Source organism: Pimephales promelas, chromosome 7 (genome assembly GCF_988280905.1).
Source record: "Pimephales promelas chromosome 7, fPimPro1.hap1.1, whole genome shotgun sequence".
In the NCBI taxonomy this organism is placed as follows: domain Eukaryota; kingdom Metazoa; phylum Chordata; class Actinopteri; order Cypriniformes; family Leuciscidae; genus Pimephales; species Pimephales promelas.
The window spans coordinates 34,830,531-34,848,470 of NC_142775.1; the positions used below are offsets into that span (position 1 = coordinate 34,830,531).

At 38.2% G+C, this 17,940-nt stretch overlaps 1 protein-coding gene across 4 annotated transcripts in view; it reads left to right on the forward strand.

The window, feature by feature from the left end:
* pde1a (phosphodiesterase 1A, calmodulin-dependent) overlaps positions 1-17,940 on the forward strand; it is a 103,167-nt gene that overhangs the window by 22,711 nt on the left and 62,516 nt on the right. Inside the window, exons 1-2 of one of the 4 annotated variants that reach the window (XM_089133380.1) lie at positions 6,039-7,219; positions 9,509-9,535. The exons of 2 other annotated variants lie outside the window; for them this stretch is intronic. In XM_089133380.1, coding sequence (XP_088989506.1) covers positions 7,122-7,219; positions 9,509-9,535 — 125 coding nt within the window. In that variant the 5' untranslated portion in view covers positions 6,039-7,121. Of the gene's footprint in view, positions 1-6,038; positions 7,220-9,508; positions 9,536-17,940 lie in introns of those variants that run through there. One more of the 4 variants, XM_039683492.2, reaches the window with a different exon arrangement.

Consider the following 17,940-nt stretch of genomic DNA (forward strand, 5'->3'; position numbering starts at 1 on the left):
AACGGGTATGTCCCTCTTTGGCTAATGTACTTTCAAGATGAAGGGGCAACATTAGAACGCCTTACCCGTATGTATTTTCAATGGCATATTATACATTATTACTTGAACGAAGTAAATATACATTAATGAGCTCATATATTTGTTTTTAGCTAGGAATAAACTACAGAGTTACACAGTGTAGCTTTAAGCAAAATGAATGTTTTGTCAACATTTGCCCACATGAAATTACATACCAAATGACTTTTTCTTTTTGGCTACATTTGATTTTGATAGTTCACTGTAGACTTAAACTTAAGGCCCATTCACACCGAGATTGATAACTATATTAGCATCCAGACCTGCGGACAATATCGTTCTGTTTATTCTAAGCACGGTCTGTCACTTTAAATGCTTTGGCTCATTACAGCAGGATGGATTCTGATTGGCTGTCAATGTTTTTATCATTCATCAGCTGGATAAAATCTTTCTTAAAGAGATTCTGACAAGTTATAAGTAACTTTGTAACTACATGCCAACTAACTCTCATTAGTATATTAGTTGACTTTATAGATTGTTGGGTTAGGGTTCGGGTTATTAGTTGCAAAGTTACTTATAGTCAGTAGAATGTCTGTTGGGGGACCATCACAATAAAGTGTCAGCAGGTATTAAGCAGACAGTCTACTAATAGTCTAATGAGAGTTAGTTGACAGAGTTGCAAAGTTACTTAGTCAGTAGAATGTCAAAAGTGGTCCATCGAAAGAGTGTTACCTTCTTTTTTTCATAAAACCCAAGTTGAGATCTGCATGAGTATCTGAGCTGCTGAGGTGTATACGTTAAGCTCTGAAAAGACACCATACAAATATTATAAAAGTTCAGAAGTTCCTCTTAAGTCATATGACTTTTTTTGGCCTTTTATTTTTATTTTTTTTACCTTTTAAAGGTGCTATATGTATTTTTTAGCGGCCTCTATCTGTGATATTTCAGAGTGAAACCAGTTTTTACAAGAGCGCTCGTGGTACACGCTGTGCCGATGTTGATCCTTGTTTTCGTCCTGAGTCGATCCGATTCATCGATCCGTTTGGTCTGACGAGCTTCAGCAGATCAATGTTTGTTTTGTTTTTTATATTTATTTATGTGGAGTTTGTGTTGGAGTTTGTGTTGGAGTGTGTGTTGTGCTGGAGGTAGCTCGTTTTTGGGTGTTGTTGAACTGAATCAAATCAAAGAGAACATCGCCACTTTGGTCTTTTTTGTATGTTTATTGTAGAACTGCTCAGCTGAATCGAGCAAATTTCTTAACTAATGGACATTACATAGTTTTTGAAATGAACTGAATCAACACTGAACTGAATTGAGAGGGACAGTGACTCTTGTCTTTTAGATCTGTATCTCACTGCAAAGCTACTTTGAAAAAAAGTCAAGATGACTTGACTTTAGCTTTAACACTTCAACTTAAACATATTTTTTTTCTGTAAGTTGCCAAATCAGCATTTCTAATTTTAATGTAAGGTTTTTAAGTTGTGATTTTTAGGTTTTATTTAAATTCGGCTTGAATTCAAATGGAATTTTTTTTTATTTGTTTTAGTAAACAATAACAACACTGATTTTCAATAAAATGTGCAATACAGTTTAATTGAAACTGCAGAGACAAATCAGAAACCATTTCCCGTAGATGGTCAATAATGTTTTTAAGGCAGTGCCTTGCGAAGGATCATTTGTCAGATCTAAGTATCATCATTTAGATGTTTTCTGGGATGTTTAAAACAGGAATTGGTGGGATCTGTGGCACAGTGGGTAATATAAAAAGCCATTGTGCTCACATGGACGTGTTTTTAATCTTTCACATTCAAGCCCACTTTGCTTTCCTGTCATCTTTAGTACATATATCAGTCAATGATTCTGATTACATTCTAATTTTAAAGACTACATTCATGCCACATTTTCTTTCACACATGTATATGCACTCTTTCCAAGAAGTCCAGGACCAAGTCCATTTATTAGTTTTAAGCTGTCATAAGTTAATAAAAGCCAAGGTTGTGAAGAGTTATCCACATTAAACACAAGCCGCACATGTATTTAAAGTGTCAAATGTATTATACATCATATGTCGTGCTGTCCGTGGGGATAAACACATTGTCTAAGCTGTGGCTCTTAAAACTCCATTTAATTAAGAGACACAACCAAAAGGAAACACCCACTCTCACATTATAACAATTACCTGCTTGATGATGATTGTTCTCTGACGTCAAAGCATGTTCGTCCGTGAACTGAGAGCCGTCAAGATTAAAAACAAATGTTTGTAAATGAAAAATCAGGGTCATTGGGTGAATCCCAATTTGCAACATGCTCAAAATTCACCACAAATGAAATGAAATGTTGTATGAGTCAATGAAGCCTGTTGTATTGTTATTTTAATGGTAAAAATTAGCACAATTTGCCCTTAAATTATTTACTTTCGAGTTGTTGTTTTTTTGTAAATAATTCTCATTATTCTTAATGGTGAATCTCACTTTAATCACCTTATTGTAATACAATGATTGACATAAATAAAGTTAATAAAAAAAATGCTGATGTGATGTATAACTTTAGTACATTACATATGTGTGTGTGTGTGTGTCCTAAAAATAGGCTTCATATTCTCTTTACAGTATATAATTTCTTTTTATATGGATATGAATATGAGCCAGACAGTATTTATGAGATTCACCCCATTATTCTCTTATCAGAGGCTGAAGCCTATCATTGTCAGATGCAGTCTCGTTGGTAACCCCCGGCTTGTGAGGGGTGCTGGGGGTGTGTGGCGAGCAGGACCAGGCCGATGGCCAGGGGAGAACGCCACGAGGCCGGTGGGGTGATTGATGATAATGAGCGACACCTGCGTGACGCACCCGTCTCATATCTCTCATGGAGGATCAGAAGCATAATAGGAGAAGGGAGAGATGTTTTGTTTCTGTTTTATGTGCCAGCCGTCGTCCGTGAGGGATCGCTGCCTTTACTTTCGTTTTTGTATTTGTTTATTTTACGTTTATAAAAGTCTTTGAATGTTCGCCGATTCCCGCCTCCTTCCCACAACATCTGGTGCCGAAACCCGGGAGGAAGGAGGGACACGCTGTCGGAGAGCCCTTGCTACTGAGGGGGATCGTGGTGCAGCAGAGGAGCGTAGGCCGCCGATGGTTGCTCGAGGCGATGGTGCTGGAGCGATTGAACAGCAGGTGGGACGGAGACCTCGCTGCCGTGCTCCTGGGTCGAGGAGGGGTGGCTGCTGTCCGAGAGGGAGAAGAGGAGTCGATCCTGTTCACCGTGGGCATTGTTGTCGCCATCCAGGATGGGGGCGGAGCAGGGAACGGGAGACTCGCTGCCGACTGCCCTCGACTGGAGGAGCCATCGCCATCCGCCAGGAGGCGGAGGAGCATCGAGCCATCCCCCAGCGGATGTCCAGTACCATCACGTGGCACTGCGAGAAAGTCTCTCAGCTGGCTGAAGACTGAGCGGCAGTGTGTCTGGGAACCAGACCAAGATATTTTTTCTATCCTCTCGTCTCTGTTGCACCTCATGCTTCCGTCTTCTTTTCCCTCGCCTTGTCTGTCCATACCCCCAGGTGCCACGGCTGCCGTGACTGGTTCATCTCCGCCCCCCTCTTGGGTACCTCCCGGCCTGCGAGGTGTGATGGGGGTGGTTATGTGCCGTATTCTTCTTCCCACAACATCTAACCTTGCTACAGTGAAGGTATAACGTTTCATCTTTTAATGCTGCAGCTATTAACACACTTGATTGATGGCTGTTTACATCCAGGGACACATTACCCGCATCCACCCCGTATCAGATGTGAGGTTCTGCCAAGCCCTGAATGAAAGAGTGATGAACTCTAAAGCACAAGAATTCATTAACAGCATTAATTTCGCTTCATAGGCAGTTTTTTTGATCAATAATGGCATAATCATGATACCTCCTCAGATACCTTTTCGGCATCACATATATCTTTTGCAGAAAAGAATCTCACAATGAGCAATGCAACCAGCTCGGCAAAAAAATAAATAAAAATAAAATAAATGAATAAAAATGTCAGATGAAACTAGAAAAATTATGATTATAAATATAATTAATTCAATACAGTGTTATTTTAGTACTATATATAAACTATTATAGTATTTAATAATATTTTGCTTTTTTATATGTATTATTCACAGCAATCTTTAGAATTTTGTCTTTTTAACTTCTGTTTTTGCGGTAGCTAAAAAAATATTGTTGGTTTAACTTAAAAAAGTAAGTGACCTGGTTGCCTTAAAATGTTAAGTTCATTGAACTGGAAAAAGTGAGTTAATACAATGAAGGAGAATCATTTAATCATCAGAAACTCAAAATTATATGTTATCTGAACTAGATAAATTATTTAAGTTGATTTGACAAAAGAAAAAATGTTGTGATTACTACACCGTAAAAAAATATTGTTGGTTTAACTTAAAGTAACCTGGGTTGCCTTCAAATTTTAAGTTGATTGAACTGGAAAAAGTGAGTTAATACAATGAAGGAGATTAATTTAATCATCAGAAACTCAAAATAATAAGTTATTTCAACTAAATAAATTATTATAAAGTTGATTTGACAATGTTGTGATAACAAATCTTGAAAATATTTTTTTACAGTGTATATTTATAGCTGGTGAAGTGGATTTACTTATTTTAGAGTTACCGAAATTCTCTGGAGCATTGTAATGTTTGAAGCAGATATCGAATGTCAGTAGAACGGGAAGATTTTACGAGTGGTTCATTCATAAATCCGTAAGATCTTACCCTCATGCTTTGGAAATACAAACCGGGAGACGAAGACCAAAACGAGCACAGCTCTGAAAAGGGGCGGGGCTATATAATGTCTATAGCAATGTTAGCATAGCAACATGCTAACAGTAACGCTTGAAATGAATCCGTCAAGTCTTCCATGTGCTTTGCATATGAAGCGATGTTGGCATGGCACAAAGAATTCCTGCAGATGTAGAGTAATCCAAATCAATCACTTGCAAGGTTTCATTTTGGTTACAATGCTGCCTTAAAAGGCAGTAGACAGCAAGGCAGCTTGAAAGCAGTTATGTTTGCTTAATGGGGCTCTGTGCACCGTCTAACCATTGACACTTCTCTGACTTAACAAAATTAAGCAGCACGACAAATCAGGAGGTCCAAGTGTTTGCCACAACCAGAATCTCTTAGGTGATCGTACTAGATCGAGCCTGAGCAATCTTCACTTATTGTTCAGTAGCTGATATGCTCTAAAGCTTCCCTGATGTGCTTTGAATCAGACTGCACCTTCGTACTCTTGTCCTACTTACTCTTTTCAGTCAGTAATCACCATCATCATGACGACAATCATATGGGATAAGTGGACCTATATAGATAACCCAGCACAGTAGTCTTTGTTGCAGCTCTTTTCTGTCTCGCTTTGTCTGTCTGTGTGTCTGTCTCTACGTGAGACCTTCAAGTCATTCTTTCACAACACCGTAAACATTCCCTCCAAAGCCATTTGTATGGCAGTGTGTTGCCATGGCAACGTATTTCATCATTTTAGTGCCGAAAGTGAATATGAATGTTTTATTTACACACACACATTGTCCCATTTTATGCGTTTCTATAAATCAGAACTGTTTTACATGAAACAAATGGCTAATTCAAATGTCAAATTTTATTAAACGGAAAAAATAAAAATAGAGACGAGAGCCTGTTTTTTCACTTAATGCAATTTATTACAGAAAAATGAATACATGTAGCAACCAATCAGAATTAATTTTAAGTGAAACAAAGAACGATTTAGAGTAATCAGAGCCCAGAAATAATCTCTCATTCTCAGAATGCACCAATTTCAGGCAATTCCTATGTGATGAAATGACCTAATGAGAAATTAGTTTTGTTCCTATGCTAATGCAGCAATGATTAAGCTATTTTACCTTGTAAAGTGTAATCCAATAGACCGGTAACCCAGATCGTTAAGATTCAGCCTATTCATGCCGCGGATGCTCCGTAGGCAGGAGATGTGCCCTTCCCCCTAATGAATGAAAATCAGCCATGCCTGGCTGCAACAGCACCAAAAAAAACCCCACAATCTCCATTCCATTCTTATTTACAGAAACGAGATATATGGGTGCTGCTATATTAGGCAAGGTGCCTAATCTCGGACTGGAGCATGTTCTCTTACGAAACCCCTCACGGTCTCTCTGAGTGTGTGCCTGCCTAATAACGCCTTATATTTCACAAACAATCATGACATTTTTATCAGCACGCTGCTCCTTGCAGCTGCGCTGGAATGAGAGGATTAGAGCGTGTTGAAACTAGGCTGCCGTGCGCGGGATGCTATAGCGCACAGGTTAATTTCATTAAAACCAAGCCAACTCGGGACCTAGAGATGTCGCCAGGGGAGCTTTTCATTCAGCTTGCCAACGGAGGAGAAGTCTCTGTAAAATACGGCTTCATGATGGATTCCTCTGAAGAACGACGTCTCGGGGAAGCTGGTGAACGGCAGGGGAATCTCAGCCCCCGGTGGCCAGGATAATGATGCTAGTGAGGATGTGAGGAAACGATTCGCACTCCTTCTCCCTCTGCGTTTCTCCGGCTGTGGAAGAGGAGGGGGGAATCGATGATCCGTTTCCAGCCAACGGAGCGACACTCGCGACACACACAGGTGCACTTTTTGTTTCGAGTGAGGTAGTGTTTGTGTATTTGCAGTGGTATAAATGCATGAGATTACAGATGTCAAGAGTCGACAGGACTGCCTCCATCATAGATTGATTGAAAGGCTGAAAACAACAGCGCTAAAGAGCAAGAGGGAACAGATTCCGAGAGGGTGATAGATGGCACACTGCTGCTTTTCCGGACATTGGGAGTGAGAGAGAGAGATAGAGAGAGAGAGAAACAGTTGTGTGACGTGTGTGTGTGTGTGTGACAACGTTCCCTCAGTGCGTAGTGGAGAGACAGGTCTGTGCGCTGACACTCACTCGAACGGGCTGATGCACTCCGGAGCTGAGAGCAGGACCCTCTGGGAAACGTGTGCCGCTCGAACTGTCGGAGATGCTTTGAAGACTCGGAGCTCTGCGCTACACGTGTTGAATTGCATACCTGCGTATCCCTCTGCGTCTTAACACACTCCACACGCCCGTGCAAACCATGGAGTCTCTGGCCAACGACACGGACGGGCTGGAGAACTCCTTGAAGTACTCCAAGTGCGACCAGACGGAGAAGATGTGGATTAGGCTGAAAGGAATGTAAGTGCTTCTTGTTTCATACTGGAAAATCTGGTTTGATGCCCTGGAAGAGGGAGAATGACAGAGCTGTTTATGAGCAGTATGGTTGTGTGTTCACTGTACGCTATGATGCTGGGAGTGGGTGAATTTTGACTCTCGGGGCAGCAAGTGTGTGAATGTAATACTAATGAGACTGTCAAGCCTAATCAGGCAATGTTGTTGTTCACATACTTGCTTCTACTGACAGTTTTAGTTGATGAATTCAAATCAGTCTTGTTGGGTTTGGGATCAGCTGTGTTTGGATTGGGTCATTTTATGGTGAAACTATCCAAACATAATTCTTGTGGGATTTAATTTTAAACTACACTGTAAAAAATATATATTTTCAAGATTTGTCATCACAACATTTTTTTCTTTTGTCAAATATTATCAACTTAAATAATTTATTTAGTTCAGATAACTTATTAATTTGAGTTTCTGATGATTAAATCAATCTCCTTCATTGTACTAACTCACTTTTTCCAGTTCAATCAACTTAAAATTTTAAGGCAACCAGGTTACTTAATTTTTTAAGTTAAACCAACAATATTTTTTTACAGTGTAATAGTGAGAAATGTTGACGTCGTATTTTGCATTTCACCACCAAATGTAATGTCAATTTTAAATTTGATGTTAACTAAAAATATTTTCCCAATAATGGGTCATTTATGAAACATCAGAGATAACTAAGAATTCGAACCTATTTTTCAGCCACAACAATTAATAATAAATCATCTATCAAACTTTATATTCAAAACAGAAATAAAAGCATACACTCTTAGACCCCGTTTACACCTGGTATTAAAATGCGATCTGTATCCAGATAAGTTATCCGGATAATAAAAAACGCATGTTAATGCAAGGTGTAAACGCGTTGTGATCGGATCGTGATCGGATCTGCCTGACCACATCTGGAGGTAGTCTGGCTCGCATTGTGTCCGGATCTTTACTAGGTGTAAACGCAATCTGGTTGTTGAAACCACATATGTATATTTTACTCCTCCCAAAAATGCTAAAAAATAAACGAGTGAGAGCGTGTTATATAGGCTATGTGTCATGTTATAGCCTAGTCAGATGCGACACGCGACACGCATCACCGCAGATGAGCAGCTGAGCGTCTATTCAACGTGCAAACATCGCAAATAAAAGTGAAAGTAAGTCACAGACGCAGTTAACACATCTTCAAGTAAAGAAACGAAATTATCTTACCAGGCCTGTTGCCACTCTCTCTTATTGATGTCTCTGATTTGGAAATTAGCTGATGATCAATAAAATGCCGCTCAGATCTGTTGCTTTCGGTGGCGTGCAATCCAATAAATCTGCATATAACGCAGGAGGTGAAGATCGGATTTATATCCGTTTTGCAAAAACACATTTATGTGGCCAGGTGTAAATGGAATCAGTACTTATTATCCGGATAACTTATCTGGATACAGATCGCATTTTAATACCAGGTGTAAACGGGGTCTTAGAGACTTATACAATTCATAAAACCAAGTTCCAACCCAAACACTATAGTTCATGTTATACAGATACATTTCATGTTTATGCCTTAATGATTGAATAATTAATCTTTTAGAAAACCTTATTCGAAACAAAAATAAAATGATATATTTTGACTGTTTATTCACTATGCCTATTTTCCATCAAAAAAATGACTCTCTGTTGTTCTGGTCACTTCTAAAACATAATAACCTTTAGTCTGATGTTAAATGCATTGGTGCAATCTAATCATGCGCTGTGACCTATAACAGAAGCAAATTTGTAGAAAGTCGGAGTCACTGAATGGATGATCCCGGGATTTAACCCTGTCTAGTTCCATCACCTCCCTGCAAAGCTCATTCAAGCCTCTTTGGATCTATTCAGACCAACCGTACTCATCCATTCATCCCATCCTAGGTAGACAGTGTTGTTTTGGGATGCGTTGAAACGGCCCTACTGCTCAACATCCAGAACACGGTTTTTCCTTTTGAAACTTCTTGGTGGATTAAACGCAATCAAAAGCAAAGTGATTTATTAAGGCCGTTTAATATTTAAACAAATCTATTAGCGATTGATTTGCAATACGTCCCAGTGCGTCAGTCTAAAACGCACCCGATAACAGCAGCTCCATTCGATAACTATCACTGCGGATTCCTTGAGAATCCTGGCTTTGTTCACACAAGAAAGAGAGCATGCTGTTCTTGTCTTTACACACGTAAAAGCACCTACTCCCATGGCATGTGCTCATTATGGATGCAAGCTAATGTGCTTCCATTTTTTGTCTTACAGGCAGAAGTACAAAAGCACATATCAAAGGTAAGTCCAAAGTTGGTCTCTGTTTGTGTCACAGCAATTCATTGGAGGGACATTTCATGCATGACAAGTAATGCAGGCTGGATGAATCGAACCGCAATCTTATCACTCCAGCTGGGTCACTAATGGTTTCGTTGCCACCTCTATAGTGTGGGGGTTGCGTAATGGGTAAAGATCTGGTGTGTTAACATGAAGGTGGCAGATGAAATCAAGAGTAAATGGGCTGATCAAGGAGCAGGAGAGATATTGACATTACAACCCAGCGCGTTCACCTGTGCCAATGAACATGGTGCTTCAAGGAGACCATCCCTGTAATTAGGCTTTGCTAAATGGCTTAGCATCTCGATCCAGATAAACCATCAACCGGGAACAAGTGTTCTTCCATTTCCATGTGTGACAGCCCACACGATACAAACTGCCCTCGCTGTCTGATGCTGTCTTGTGATGTACGGATTACAGAAGTGGGGCAGCTCTGGAATGGAACGCTGAAGAGATTATCACAACGCGTTCATGGCAGCTCTGTATTGATATTCCTAAAATATTCTGGTTAGGGTTTGTTCTAAAGCCCTGACACCAAGTATTGAACTTGTGCTATTGATTCAGCCTGAACCGTTTAACATTCGGTACTCTTTTGTGGACAATTTTAGCCTTGGATGTGCTTTTCAAACTTTCCTGGAACATTGATAGAACTCTTAGCATTCATAATGTAACCAACAGCGACGACATCATCATAGTAACCGTATTTGGAATTATGATTGGTCTTCTTTCTTACGTTATTTAAATAATGATTTGTGATTGGTTGTAGTTCACTGTCCCAAAGGAAATGTTTCAATACCTAATGAGCTGTCTACTGCCTACATAGGCAGCATCCAAAACCTGAGATTGAGACTTGACTCACAAATGATTTAACCCTGAAACCGTATTCTGGACAGATGTGGGCAAAATAGATCTGATTTATTTTTAAAAAAAATACTTCCCTTGATATGAGCGGTACAAGACTTGGCTACTTTTCCTAAGTCTGCCTCCTGACCACAAACATTTTTTTTTTTTGACTCAATTCTACAATGTTAAGTGGGTGGGAAAAAAACTCCTTAATCTTGTATTTGGGTCAAAAATGGGCACCCATAGAAATGAATGGGAAAAACTGTAATTTAGAGCATTCTAAAATAAGCCAAAAATAAGACACCAGGTGACAGAAAAGTCACTTCATCTTTAGGTTTCAACTCTAAGAACTTATTGGAATGATATTTTAATGTAGTTAAAAAAATAAATAAATAAAACATAAAAACAAGCACAATTTACATAGAAAATATGGTACTTTTTGAAGTAAATAAATTCAAAAACACCCCCAAAATAAAAAACAACACCATAAATGGGTAGACAAAACTTTATCGAAGACAGTGATATAAGATTTATAATAAATAAAAATTAGGATCACACCTGAGTCCTCTGTGCCCACATTTGTCCACAATTACGAGTAAGGGAGTAAGGGCTATAAAGTGAATACGGTTTGAGGGCTACAATAGAGTTTGATGTTGCTAAGCTAAAAGCACAATACTTTAACATGTACAAAAATGTGTTTATTTTGGGTAAAATAGTCAATTCAAATATCCATTCAGTTCAGTTCAGTTTTTGTCACTTGGCTTTACACCCGTCTAGCGCAAGTATTTTGGCAATGTTTTGAATAAACAACGCAGCAGTGCATTAAAATGCAAAAACTCTTACTTCATCAATGCATCTCGTGCGCCACTGATGACGCACAACTAAAATTCAAATGCACCATTTTTGGTTTTATTCGATTTGATTTATTATTTATTAGTGCATTATTTATTACATATTGATTATATTTATTAAAAATATTAATATTTATTATTTTATATGTTTTAACAAAGATAAATCCCTTTCCTCAAACCTTAACAATATTCCTTTGCTGCCTTGCAAGCAATGCTAATTCCTTTTGTGAATTCATATTATTACACAATATTATTAATTCATGATTATTCAGCTATTCACTTAATATGGTACTTAAGTACCTAAATAATCATGAATTAATAATATTTGCCAAAGTGTTCAAAGTAAGGCATAAATAAAACATGTGTCAATGCATTTTATCTCTCACACACACAAAGCATTACTGACTGTGAATGGCCCTGATGCCTTCACTGGCCCTTATCTATGTGGAAACCTCTGTCAAGCTCTTGTGTGCAGGCCAATCAGAGCAGTAGTTCAGGTGAAGTGGCCCTCACACACACCTACATTACTGCCTCTGATGCTAAACACTCGCCTGCCCTCAGTAACAGCCCCACATTTATGTAATGCACGTTGAGAGGTGCTATTTAACAATGGCCTTCCTTCAAAGCAGTCCTCCACTGTCAGTTAGGCGGGCCACAGCGTGTGTGCTTCAGAGAATCTGTGGACAGGACAATGCCATTTCTGCATCAGTATTCACCTCAGGAAACAAGTGTTGATTGGTAATTCATGTGTCAAAATCCGTCATGTCCTGAAGGTGTGAGAGGTTTACGTGGAAAACAGTGGTTACTGTAATTGGGGGAATCAAAAACCTGCCAGGAACAAGTTCAGGTGACATTTCACCCCAAAATCAATAGAAAAAAACAAGAAATTATAATTAACTTGACAACAACGAAGCATTCTTTTGGACTATTGTGAGTTTTTGACATTATTTTCATGAAATGTCCTCCTAAATTCTAATTTAAAATGAAAAAGTAAACAATGAGTTGTGGAAAAAAATATGATATAGTTTTGTTTATTCTATTGCCCAGAGAACTTAATGTATTTAATGTGTAATTTGTTATCTTGCACCTTCTCTTTATCTTGGCTAGCTCGCCGTTTCAATTGAGAACGTGTTCTCTGCGTGCTCACCTGGTTATATAAAGGTTAAACAAATAAAAATAAAATAAATTGTAGAATTGATGCTGGTTAATATATATTTGATCAACATAAATACAGGTATATTGCATTACAGTAATTTGTAATAATGAGAATCAGCTTTGAGAATGAGAACTAAAAAAAAGTAAAAACAGATCAAAAGTAAAATGTCCCATTCAGTTTCTACCTTAATCTCAATAAAAAATATTGTGTAAAAATAAAATCAAATGTAAAATCTCAAAAGTTAAATGTTCAGATTACAGTCAAGTATGCCTGTCACAATGGAAATGGTCTCTAAATTCTCTAAAAAGTCTCACTTTTTTCATTTTAAAATGACATGAACATGTTTTCATGAGATCCAACCAATGAGATCCCATTGGTTGTTTTGTAGTGTGAAAGGTATATTCAACCACAATGGCGTGAACTGACACCATATAATGCAGGAGAGAATCAATCAAACTAATTATAGCAGTGCTTTAAGCGCTTAGTGTTCAGCAAGCTGTTATGAATAATGTATGGTAGTGTCATCGATTAAATGACACTAAACAATAAAACATTTCATTTAAATGTATTTTAGTTTAGTGTCATTCAATCAGTGAGACCACCATACATTATAGATGCTGTTAAAGCAAAGGATCCTTTTACAAATTTCAGATGTGAGTAATGTATCCACTAGAGGCCCCCATTAAACTGTCCCAAAATAAAGGTTATTGAAAACATTAATATATGTAATGTGGTTCTTTACTCACGGAAGCATATATATTCTATTAAAAACAACATCAAGAAACCAACCTTATTCGTTAAATATATAATCGGACAACACACTCTTAAAATGAAAGGTTATGTGTCTATAATTCCATAAAGAACCTTAAATATCCATATAATCATTCCATCGCAAAAGAATCAGGCACTGAGGAAATGTATGTTGTGACCGAAATGTTTGCTGTTCCCCCAAGTAAAGTTGTGTTTTATTTTTTAAATCTCACGTTTGCTTTGACTTTTTTTCCATCTTCTTAATTCCTTTTCTATAACATTTTACCTTTCCACTGCACAAAAAGTTCTTTATAGTAAAAAAAAAAAAGTTCTTTAGAATAGATTATTACAATGTTCTTCACAGTGAGATAAATGGTTCTTTTAAGAACCGATTGGCATTGCTGCAAAAACTCCCTTTGGAATCTTTGCTTTAATGACTATGGCAAAATTGCGATTATTTTAACGTGGCATTGAGTTATTTACTCGTAAATTCAAATGCACAGACTATTCGTGGTTTCAGCAAAACCACTTCAGAGCTTTCTTGCACTGAGCTTTACATTAGAGCAACATGGTCCATAAGGGTGTTGAGTGAATGTGAAAGTGTAAAGAGCTGTGCACAGGTTGTTCATGTAAGAGGTGGCATTGTGTTGGCACTCTTTCTCTGAAAACACAATAGAAAAGAATAGAGCATAATATAACGAGTGTCGAGTAGCCATTCAGCTATTTCCTGCTGTGTTGTGCCAGCTGTTGAAGTTTAAAGACGGTGTATAAAACAACAGGCTTGTGGGACAAAACATTTTCTGTCATTTTGTGAGTGAGACATATAAAATATGAGAAATATAAAGCAATAATAACAAACCTAATGTCAATAAATTACATTATGGTTAATTTATGTACAAAATTTTATTACAACATCATTGTTTTGTTGAATAAGTCCTTATAAGCCACACATATACACACAATTTTTTTTTGTTCCGGCCCAATTGTTTAAAGCCACAACATAAAAGGAATCAGACACCGACATCTAATGATTGCAGTTTGTTTTATTTCATTTATCAAATACTATAACCATACATAATAATAAACAGAAGTCTATAGAATAAAGGAAAACAAATATAAAAACGACAACAAAAACTTTATGCGACATGATAATAAGAAATGCAGAAGAAACAAATGAGAAAGAAGTCAGTAACATACTGAACATCCTGGTCACGAAACACTCAAGGGAGGTACTATACCACAGGGAGTGTGTGTCTTCTCCAAATATACCCAGAGCACTTATATACTCTAATCAGATAATTATCAATTAACATGGAGGAGCGAATCAGAGATTACCACACTCTGCCCCAACAGGTAGGGGAAAATCTCATAAAGCTACATGGGATGGGCAATTTTATAAAGTAAAGTTGACTTTTTTAAGTATAAAATAGGGAAAAATATGAAATTGCACAATATTAGTGCTGGGCAGTTTGACCAAAAATTTATATCACGTTTTTTTTTTTTTTTTTTTTTTTTCCAAAATTAAGCTGGTTTTTCCAGTTTATGATGTTTATCAGGTGTTCAAAGCATTTTCTACTGGTTGAGAGAGGAATTACTGCAATAAATTGACTTAGGATGGTCTATTTTATTGTCATCAGTTAATATTGTAGAATAGATTAGCGCACAGTATAACCTAAAATTGTTATTTCTTAACGTTCTAATAACATTCTTATGCAAGCAAGAACGTTGATACAACGTCTAAAAAAACTGGACGTTTTGAATGTTCCTAGAACATTCAGAAATAACGTTTATGGGAACGTTATGAAAACGTTTTTATAACCTAAAATTGTTATCTGGGGAAGAGGAGAGATTCGCGATTGCACTGAACACGTTTTATGCCTGGTTCAGATTACACGATTTTTTTTTGTCTGTTACGATAGTCACTGTGTCAGATTACGCGATTTTTGGCTCCTAAAATCCAACGCATTCTCACCCCAAGGCGTCACCTTTGACCATGCTTCAATATTTGACGTTTTAGGCGCCCTTTAGCGTCACTTACATGACGCGATCCTACGGCCTCATCTAACTGACGCTAAAGGAAAGCGTCAGTTAGAGGACGCGGTTAGGTTTAGGTGTGGGGTGGGGGTAGGGTACACGCGATCCTAGGGCGTCATCTAACTGACGCTAAAGGGCGCCTAAAGCGTCAGATATTGAAGCAGCGTCAGTTAAGTGACGCCTTGGGGGTGAGAATGGGCTGTAAAATCTTGTGTCACACATGTCAGACTACACGTTACTTCCTGACCAGTCATCGCATGCCGTGTTGTCATCGAGAAGGCAAAACTCGTAGCGAGTGAGTTCCTGGATTGCTCGGCATTGCCTTTTCAGCGTGAGAAATACACGGTGTGGCGTGTGAGTGTGTGAACTGGTTGAATTGCGTGTGTCTCACGGCCATTGCGTGAGACTTGAGAACCCTGCTCGAAGATGACAGTACGGGCTGTCAATCCTCCAGAGAGAACTTTAGGTAAAATATTGTTTTCTTATATATTTTTACTTCTAGTTTTAACGTCAGCACCATCGTCTCTCTTTCGTTTTGTCTTTTTTGAAAGTTGTATACGGAAAAGCTTGTGCTCCTATTGGTCAACCTCATACATGTGACGGAACCGTCGTGGACAACCTTTAAAAAAATTAAACATGTTAGTCTTTTGTTGTGATGTCGTGAAGCATCGCAGACGCGACGTAGATTGTCGCCCACTGTACGAGACACTATACAAGATGATACAATCGAATCTTGCGTCCCGACGCCCGTTGTCGTTTACGAATCCCCACGACACCCTACGTCAAACAGATCGTGCCAAAACCGTGTAATCTGAACCAGGCATTAAGTGCAGGATTCTCTGAGCGAGCCCAGAGAAAATAAACCTATTCTAACAAGAGCAGCGTGTATCTGAGAACACGTGAGATTCGCGCTCGCGCATTATTTTAATTTAGTTGCGCGCTACAATGGTGCACTCTCGACATTTGACAGAAAAATAACACTATAGTTCAGCAGCATCCACCTTCCCTGTAACGTGACACCAAAGCACTGCTGTTTGGAAGTGCAACATTGTAAAGGGTCCGTCTGAAACAGTGTCGGCGGCGCAGCGTAACGTTCGTTCCGAACGTTGTCTAATTGAATACGTCGGAATGGCGGTACATAAAAAAATAAACATCATAACGAAAATATACACCGGTTTTCGGTATGAACCAGTATATCGCCCAGCACTACAACATATCCATTTTTTTTTTTTATATTTACATGTTAACTTAAAAACTCATAAGAACAAACTTTAGCTCAGGTCTGATATTTCTGAGGCCATCTATTTGACAAAATGAACATTTAGGGCCAGATTTACTAAACAGGGCAAATTAGCGTGAGAGCCATGGGCGTAATTTGCGGGGGGGTTAGGGGGGTTATGACCCCCTCAAAAAATCAGACCCAGCTAATATAACCCCCCCCCCCCAATATCATCACATCATTCAGATTAGAATAGCTAAATATGAAATATTCCGAATTAATATTACATTTTTGACCGTTATTGATCGTAGTATCATTTTATGGTTCCCATGGAAACGCGTCCTTCATTGCTCGTCACACCGCAGCCACAACAGCTGAATGACTGATGATCTGCTTTTATTCATTTTTTATTCAGAATTTCACAATTTGCTAGCTATATTAGGATCTGATATTCCGATTATCAAATATGTGCAAGTGGATGTTTTGTTGTTAAAACACCTTCGCTGTAGGCAATGCGCAACGTATTTTAGGTATCTTATACGTACATTATTAGGAATTTGCCACCTTCAGCTCAATTTGATATTATTATTATTATTATGATTTCATTTTTTGTTCTTTTTGCATGGAGTTTGCAAAGTGAAAAAATTAGTCATAGCACAACTAACGTTAGTCCACACTTGTATTTTCTCAGTTTCTGAATTTTATGTTATTAGAGGCTATAAATGCAAACACAATTTTTCTATCTAACTTTTGAGTCGTATTTCATGCAAAGTGATAATGTAATTGCACTTTCTTTTTTCTCTCTTTGAAAGTTTTTAATGCTGTTATTGGATGTTAAGTTTTTACAATGTGATGTTAATATTTTAAAAGTTAAACTTAAAGCCTAGTTTCTTAACATTTTGTTGGGTTGATTGGGGTGAGGTGGGGCTCAGAACCCTTTCCTACCTCAGAAGTGGGGAATAAAAGTATCACAGTGTATTTCTAATACAGGAACGGCAAGTTAGCATGTTACCATTTACAAAAGAAAATGATTCAATAAATAAATAAATTAATAAATATGGCGCGAGTTTAACCCCCCCAATGGTAGACCCAAAGTTACGCCCTTGATGAGAGCGCAGTTCCAATAAAGCGCAGATGAGATGCAGACGCAGCCAGATCATTTCCATAATGACCAACGCAATCTACTAAGACCAGGGCAAATTAGCGTTAAGACATGCTTTTTTTGGGCGTTGAATAATCGTGGAAATACCAGTAAATTGATTAGCGCAAACCTCAGTAAATCACCTTGCGTGATTCATTTACATACTCTCCTCCCATATATTTTGTGTGTGGAAAGGGAAACTCCTACAAATGCATATGCAATAAGGTCAGCTGCAAAAGTGGCCACGCCTTTTCAGCGCTTATTTTTCCCTGTGTAGTTTTTTAACGGCAAAAGTGAGTTTGTAGTGAATATGGCCCTAAGCATGTACGTGTATGTAAAATGCAGAGTCTTTCTCATTTGGGAGTTTTTCTCCCT